Source organism: Telopea speciosissima, chromosome 2 (genome assembly GCF_018873765.1).
Source record: "Telopea speciosissima isolate NSW1024214 ecotype Mountain lineage chromosome 2, Tspe_v1, whole genome shotgun sequence".
Lineage (NCBI taxonomy): Eukaryota > Viridiplantae > Streptophyta > Magnoliopsida > Proteales > Proteaceae > Telopea > Telopea speciosissima.
Window position 1 is genome coordinate 4,159,973 of NC_057917.1, and position 8,343 is coordinate 4,168,315.

General features: G+C 36.3%; 1 protein-coding gene across 1 annotated transcript; it reads right to left on the reverse strand.

Moving 5' to 3' along the window:
• Window positions 1-3,132: 3,132 nt before the first annotated feature.
• On the reverse strand, window positions 3,133-4,299 carry LOC122652389 (LOB domain-containing protein 1-like). The gene is made up of 2 exons (XM_043846110.1): window positions 4,004-4,299; window positions 3,133-3,904 (listed from the first exon to the last, which is right to left on the reverse strand). Exons 1-2 carry the CDS (start codon window positions 4,274-4,276, stop codon window positions 3,521-3,523), a joined length of 657 nt encoding a protein of 218 aa, XP_043702045.1. The 5' UTR covers window positions 4,277-4,299; the 3' UTR covers window positions 3,133-3,520.
• Between the last annotated feature and the right edge of the window lie 4,044 nt (window positions 4,300-8,343).

Consider the following 8,343-nt stretch of genomic DNA (forward strand, 5'->3'; position numbering starts at 1 on the left):
GAATGCTATGTAATAGGTGGAGGAGATGAAAGCATGCGTAATGTTTATGCGTTTGGGTATGCCTGGACGATAACTTGTATTTGTAATTCAATTTTTCTTGTCAATATACTTTGCTAACTTCTAGCAAAAAAGTAAATATATAAATAATAGTGTCAATTATTCATAAGTACCAAGAAACTTATGGCCTCATTTGTGTTGGATAATTCTTTATTAAAAAAAAGTGTTGGTTAATTCCATTCTTAATTACTAGTAGAAACACAATAAATTGCTTATTTTGTTCATGTAAACAAGCTTATAAAAACTGATTTGTAGATGTGATAAAGTAAAGAAATTATTAACCCCACCACACCAGTGGGTGAACTTGCATTTATAAATTATGATGGACAAGTAAGAGTTCATCATATCTAATTATATGTTTATTTGCTCTTAATGATTTCATGTTCACTTAAAAATCAAAGAGTGCAAGAATCCTTATTTGAGGGACAAATATATAGAGACTTCTTAAAAAAAGAAATAGACTCTTTTTTGTTCCATCAACATCAGTCTATGAATATCAAAGCAATATATAAAAATTGCAAAATTTAAAGACACAAAGGATATAACCCTTCAGGGGGTCACCTTTGAAAGATATCTTACACCAAACCAAACCTACCCAAATGATTAGAGTTATCAATCTAATTGATTTATCTTTATAGGGTTTGTGACACTTTCAACAACTAAGTCTTATCCCAACTAAATGAGGTCGGCTATATAGATCCTTCCCCTCCAATCAGTCTTATTCGAGATCATACTTGATACAAAACGTAAGCTATGTATGTTTTTCCTCACCACTTCTCTTAGGATCCTTTTAGGTCTGTCTCTGGCTCTTTTAGTTCCTTCATTCCGAGTCACATCACTCCTTTGTATATACTGGAGCATCCAAAGGTCTCCATGAACATGGTAATGCCATCTCAAACGATTTTCTCGCAACTTATCATGTATCAGAGCTACTCCCAAATCTTAAATCTAAAATGAAATTTCTTTACCCAATGAATGAGCACTTAAATCAATAACGTTGCACACATATGGTAAAGTAGACTATTTATCAAAGTAAATGAATACAAGGAGATCTATTAGATGGTCAAAATCAACTAGTTATGAGACTTCTTAAGTTGAGGGGGACAAATCTAGGGTTACAATCCTTGAGGGACCTCTAAACTTGGAAGAGTTCTTTCCTTTAAATAACATAAAATGCCATGAACAGAGACAATAGCAACAATTGCATTAATTGACTTTGGAATCTCATTTATTCATTAAAGAAGGAAGTTGGAATTATATAGAGGAACCCTAATTAAAGCCTAAAGAGGAGGGTTGCCCACAGTCAAAACTATGTTCCTCTTTGGAGAATGGAAAAGTAAGAGATGTCTGCAATGCTTAAAAGAGACACCATCCATTTGTACTACTTGTGGTCACCGACAGTTTGCTCTCTGGTCTACAATGTCCAGAGAAGATCAAGCTGTGCGAGATGCACGTGGAACCAGTTATAAAGCAAAGACGCGTTTCATGGGAATAAGAACAAGAACATCCATCATTATTAGTTACATGATCCAGTGGTTTCCTCCCTTTGGTCCACGTGTGTAACTGGACTAAGTTTTCCTTTTTACCCGTAGAGAAGGTCTAAATGAATGGTCGTTATTTTCATATCCGTGTCCGTATCTGTTTAGTACTATTCGAATCCGTCCGAAAGCTAAACAGATACGGATATGGATAGGCTATAACTATCCGAAAAAACTATATTTACATGTAAACGGATAAAATATTCGATCCGTAACCGTTTAGCGCTATCCGAATCCGTCCGAAAGCTAATCGGATGCAGATACAGATATAACACTATCTGAGCCAAATCCAATCCGTTTATATCCCTACATATTACACTTCCACCCTTATTTACGAAATCGAAATTATCATTGGCCATGGTGAAAGGAATAATTTCTTCTTCATCCTGGGTGAAAGGAAACTTGATCCTCCTTAACAAGTGTAGAACCAAAAAAAAATATAGAATAACACTCATCTCTCTCAGACGTAAAGTAAATAAGTAACACGTCACCTATCATATTTCAATTAAATGGAAATTTGACATGACAAATCTACATCATTTCTTAAACATCCAACAGTCAAAATTTCTAAATCATCATGAATCTAGAACCTATTCGTACATGTATATATATATATATATATATATATATATATGCTTCACATATGGTTAGCTCATGACATGTGTCAATTTTTTTAACTTTCATATATATATATATATATATATATATATATATATATGCTTCACATATGGTTAGCTCATGACATGTGTCAATTTTTTTAACTTTCATAAATGATCCTCCACCGCATTCTTAATGGGAAAAAATTTTGTTGCTACTCAGGTTGCAGGAATGTTCTTGCTACATGAACTTACAGTCAAAGAAATGGAAAAATTCACTTTCCCTTAAGGTTCACAAATACCTTCCTAGGTTATAATATTTTCCAAAATAATCTTTTTTATTCCATTTCTTTGGCTGTGAATTGGGTTGCAGCAAAATTTCATCCCTCTTAATGGCGTCTGATGGGATACGTACATGTCATCACCTAACCACATGTGAAACATACGCATGTGGGTAGATGATCTTATCTCAAATTCTCAATCACCATTTCACGTGACAAAACACAGGACATGCTAATCTACTTCCTAGTGGTGAGGCATTTTGTAGAATCTTTTTTCTCAAATGTTTAAACCTAAAACTAATCAAGATAGGGACAGTTTGGGTTAACTGTTCACTGTTCACGTATAATTACTTTAACCATGCATATCATCTATCTTAAATAACCCTTAATTAGTTTCTTATCTTTTCAAAGAAATAAATAAATAAAATTGGATTTCAATTTGAATGAAAAAATGAATCCAACTATCACCACTGAAATATTAAAAAACCTTTTATGTCAATTCCTCACAAAGAAACAGAAACAAAGAGGAAGAAAAAAAAGAAAGTGGTCAAGAGCTAGTTTGACAAGGAACTCAAGAAACAAGATAACATTAGGTGACCAAAAAGTTTTTTTTTTCTGGTTCAAGATAATGATAAACTCTACAGAAGGAGCTAGTGATCATGAAAATAGAGAAGATACAGAGTTACTTCAGTTTCTTTAGTTAATTTGCAGAATACATGCATGAAAGGAAAGCCAAAAAAACTAAAAACCCATCAAAACATCTTCATTTGATGGCTTCTTTTGTCTCCCCCAACATATAAGATCCTACTACTTTCCGGGTCTCACTTGTTTTCTTGTGATTTATTCATGAAATTAAACTCCCTCTCTCTATCCCTTCCTTCTCCTCCCTACTAAAACAAATTAGTTTTCTCTTTTTTCAATATCTTCTAAGTATGCAAATACAAATAGTCTTCTCTTCCATCAGCTTTGAGATTGGAGATAGAATTTGATTCCTAATTCAAAGCCAGTAGCAGTGGCGGCGGTGGTGGTGGCCGTGGCGGCGGAAAATTCATGTCCAGAGGGGTTCCCAGACAAATGAGTTTAGATTGTTGTTGTTGCTGTCATCAGAGAAGCTCCCATTACTAATTTGGTAGCTCATGTGAGGTGGGCTACTGATGAAACTGTCCAGAAGTGGTGGTGATTGAGAGAGTTGTTCTTGTTGTGGTTGAGACTGTGACATCTCCATATAAATTAAAGCCAGAAGATTGGTGTGTTGGCATTGCATGTTAACTAGCTCTGCTTGGGTTTTGGCCAATTGTGCTTGAAGATCACTAACTTGTTTCTGGAGCTGGCAAATAGCACCTGCAGAACCATAAATTGGGTCTCTAATTCTTGCGTTTGCTTCATAAACCATGCTACTTACTGCATCAGCTCTTTGTGATTCTGGGAGTTCCTGAATTAATAATCAAAAAAACCCAAATAAAAAAAATAAATAAATAAATTGGGAAAACAGAGGATTTGAAACAGGGGAAAATAAATGGTGTTTACTTACCTGTAAGAATTTGATGATGTTACTAGCGCCGAAGACACGATGAGCAGTGGTGAATTTGAGAGGTTCAGTGGGAGGGAAGTAAGGTGCGAGAACGCATTTCTCAACACATCGTCGGCGAAGGATCTTACAGGCGGCGCAGGGGCTGACGACAAGGGTTGGAGGAGGAGGAGAAGATGGAGATGGAGATGGAGAGAAAGTAAGGGAAGATTGAGATTGAGGAGAAGAGGAATAGTTAAAGGTAGTGGTGGTGGCAGCTGTGTCCGTGGAAACCATCTCTTACTTCTTCTTCTTCTTCGTCTTCTTCTTCGTCTTCTTCTTCTTCTTCTTCCTTTAATTGGCGAGAGAGAGAAAGGTGGAGGGGTGGGGGGAGATGGCTTCAATTGGGGCCAGGAGAAGGGATTATATAAAGGCCAAGGAATGGGGATCCACGAGGAAATGATGTCACATCTAGAAAACAATGACGTCAGCATTTGCATTACGTCCTTTACCCGCTTAACAGTTTAATGTTCAACGTTTTAAGGAAGGAATCCGGTTCGGATTAATCCGGTCTGACCAAGATCTTAGGTATTGGAATCTGTATCGGTTTTCAATTGATATTGATACCCTTGGGGTTCCACGTAATAGGCGGAAAAATAATTCTACATCGAATATTAAAGGTGTCAATATGAGAGCAGAACCATCTGTTAAAACCCAGTATCAGACCGTTCCATTAATAAACAGGACGATATTGGGATTTGATTTTTGTACCAAATAATAAATAGGACGGGATGGTTCTGGTAAGGGATTCCCAATAGTACAAGTATCGAAATAACGGTTAGGTACCGAAACTATTAGTACCCTTTCAAAGGGTATATTTCATGTTTTTGTATTGAAGGTATATGACAGTAGTTTGATGTATTTTAGTGTATTTTCTCTTAGGAGATTTTAGCCAATGGACTTTTAGTTCCATTTCTCTAAACTTGTTTTGTGATGGTATTAAAACCATATATGAGCATGTTTATTTCATCCTTATTAATTCTTAGACGTCGTTTTGAGAAATTTACATGTGATCTAAGAAGTTTGAAGAAGGAAAACCATGAAATTCATCTTGGGTTCGTACTCTAAGTTGTTTTTTAATAATGGAACCATTAAAGTTATTCTCCTTTTTTTACTAGGCCTAGAACTGTTTAGGAACTAATACCATCACATCTCGTTAATAATTAGAAGTGGGACTTAGGTTTGGTCCCGTTTACTAAATGGGTTGGTACTGGGATTGACACCTTTGGTATCGGTACCGGTGTGGACTCGTCCCAAATACTGGGAACCGTCTCAATTGACACCTTTTATCGAATATGAATAAGAATGTAGATGGGTTAATAGGTATTTGGGCACCCTCTCTTTAATGATTAGTTTTTGAGGATGAAATCTACGTAAGTCTTTAGTACCGGTACCAATGTGGATTCGTCTCAAATATCGAGAACCGTCCCAATTGACACTCTTATCGGATATGAATGAGAATATAGGTGAGTTAATAGATACTTGAACAACCTCTCTTTAATGATTAGGTTTTTAGGATGAAATCTACGTAAATCTCGAAACGGCCCGTGGAATAGTATGTAAAGCCTTCTCCTATCCCTCCGCCCTTCGTAGGATGGTTTGCACTGATTTTGGTCCAAACCGGTTCGACGTCTATGGATGGTCTAGTTTTAGAAGAGCTTTAAACGTGGGAGTTGGGAGTTCAAAGTTCACATTTCAACGGTCCCGCGCCAACCCCACCCCCAAAAACTCTATTCTTTCTAACGATTTTTCTGTTTTTGCGGAATACGGATTGGTGGCGTTGGCGTTATATTTTTCAAACTCCCGTTTGAACTTAATCCAAAGTGGGCCCCACTAATCGGTGCTTCCCTTTACACGCACGAGGAATTGCTAGTCGCTACTAAAACGCGTTTTCTTATCATTAGTAATATTTAGTTTAAAATAGAAAATTTAAAATAGAATCGAAATAAACCTAATTGGTTTGATTCACTTTTACTTTTAACTATAAATTTTGACTGTTAATCATAAATTGAAATGGAATAGAAATAGACTTGCTGAGTTGGTTAAGCACCTGTCTCGTAGTAGGTTTGAGCCTTGATCTAGAGTTCGAGTCCTCCACCCCCCCCCTCTCTGGGTTCCACCCTCACCCTTTGCCACCCATGTGGGATGCCAACGTGATACATATGGAATATTATCTCTAGTAACACAAGGACATGTGTAACAAGGTCAAACCAGAAAGTAATTTAAGAGGTAACAACCCTCAACCCGATCGGACCCTCAGCTGTAGCCTCACGTCAAAACTGTGCCTAAGGAGCATTACACGTGGTCTGCTAAGAGTACAATCACTAACAATCCTGACAAAATCAGTTAATGGTTCCTGCAGGAACGTCCCGCCTAACATAAAGAATATGCAACCACAAGGAAGGAGGAGACAAGGTAGTATAAAGAGAAGAGGGACTTCTGATAATTATTCGATTGGTGGAGACCTAAACACTCTAGAACCAAGTTTCTCGGTCCCGTTAACTGTTGTTTTACTCTGAGATTTGATTTAGACATTAGAGAGTTCCCTCCGAAACCTATACTGGGACACTCACCTGCTCTGTCTTCTAGTTCTATTATGTGTAGAACGGAATTGAACCAGACTAGGGAAGATCTAAGCCGCAACGCATCCTATTGGCCTATGGGTCCTCGTAAGAAATGATTTAAAAAAAAAAAAAAAAAAAAACAGAGACCGAATGTTATTTAGTTTCGATTTGATAAATTTGAACCTGAATATTATTTGATTTGGTTTGGTTTACATCTATTTCAATGTGAACCAAAGTGAAACTAAACCAATTAGTGGAAACTAAACAGATAAACACCATTAGTAGAGAGGGTCTTGGTAGTATAGTAGTGGTAAAGAGTCTACAAAGTTGAGCATCCATTGTACAAGTTGTGTTGCATTAACTTTAAATTTGGATTTCTCTTCTTTAAAGCCACTTTCAATCCTTGTTTTAAAGTCCAAGCCTTCATTCAAACTGGTGATCCTCGTGGTGAGATGAAAAATTCCTCCTCTCAATCAATTCATAATCCCCTATATTTGAAAGTTAAAATTTTGTCCTATATCCTATATATCCTAGGTAGTTCTTTATGTGATTAAAACCTTAAAGGTGAAAGGGATAATGATATTAATTATATTTTTTTTCAACATACCAAAAGAGATCGAGTTTCCCTCCACTGACGGTGAATGAGATCTCATTCATCGCAGAGCGGGAGAGGGAGGGAAAGGGTATCAGGAAGGTATTTTGGAACATACTAAAAAATCCTAGGAGGGGTTTGTGAACCTTAGAATGATGGTTGAATCGTCCTCTATGGGTGGTGGTGATAAACTTAGTCGTATCAAAAAACCCTAAGATTATAAGACCACATTTAATCGAATCTATTAAAAATTGGATTGTAATATATACAGGTAATCCCTTTTGGACAACTTTCATGTTTATAAGAAACAATTTTTCACCCCCGGAATTTTATAGGAGGGAATTTCATTTTTTTAATGAAATAAAAAACCCCTAATTAAAGATGAAAAAAAAAAAGAAAAGTGAACCCCATCCATAGTTTTACATTTCAGCTTATCTATTTTAGATTTCTAGCTTTCATGGCTAATTTGTCAACTATTGATACTACCTCCCTAGATTTCTTTATAAGGAGAATTGACTAAAAATCTAAGATAAGATTATAAACATCATACAATAACACAAACAAATTTCAAGGCCAAGAAGATTGCTCTCCTTCCATCATCCACACTCGATCTGCCACTTCTTTAGAGTCTGTCCAAACTTCTATATCTTCTCATCTTTGTTCTTAAACGACTTGTAACCCTTGCAAAATCCCTCTGGCCTCTGAGTCCTGTGCACATCTTTAGATCACGTGAAATAGATCTTTTATTTAACAAACAAGAGGAAAGCAGAGGGAATGAGTCTCAGTAATAGTAATCAGAAAAACGTAGCTAAAGATGGAGAAAGGAGGCAGAGAAGCTACAAACACTTATGAATGGAAGAAAAATCAATAGTCACAAGGCCAGGAGATGACCATGGAGATAGAAAGTTACACTCACCTTGTTGCTTGACGAAAAAGTGCTTCTTCTTCTTCTTCTTCTTCTTCTTATCCTTATGCAACGGCTTTGAGGAGTAGAGAAGATTTTTCTCTTTACTTTTGATAGTCCAATTTAGGCATTGATATTGATTATTTTGATTCAAATACTAAAAAATATTAAGATTTTAGAATGCAACAAATTAAACTTGTGGGGAAAAAAACTCCAATCTCGATAATGTGTGGGGAAACTTTTT

Bases quoted from the DNA above. Each gene is read 5' to 3' on its own strand.
- LOC122652389 (XM_043846110.1), bottom strand. From the start codon at position 4,276: ATGGTTTCCACGGACACAGCTGCCACCACCACTACCTTTAACTATTCC. The intron at 3,905-4,003 runs GTAAGTAAACAC...TTATTAATTCAG, and splicing joins ACATCATCAAATTCTTACAG to GAACTCCCAGAATCACAAAG.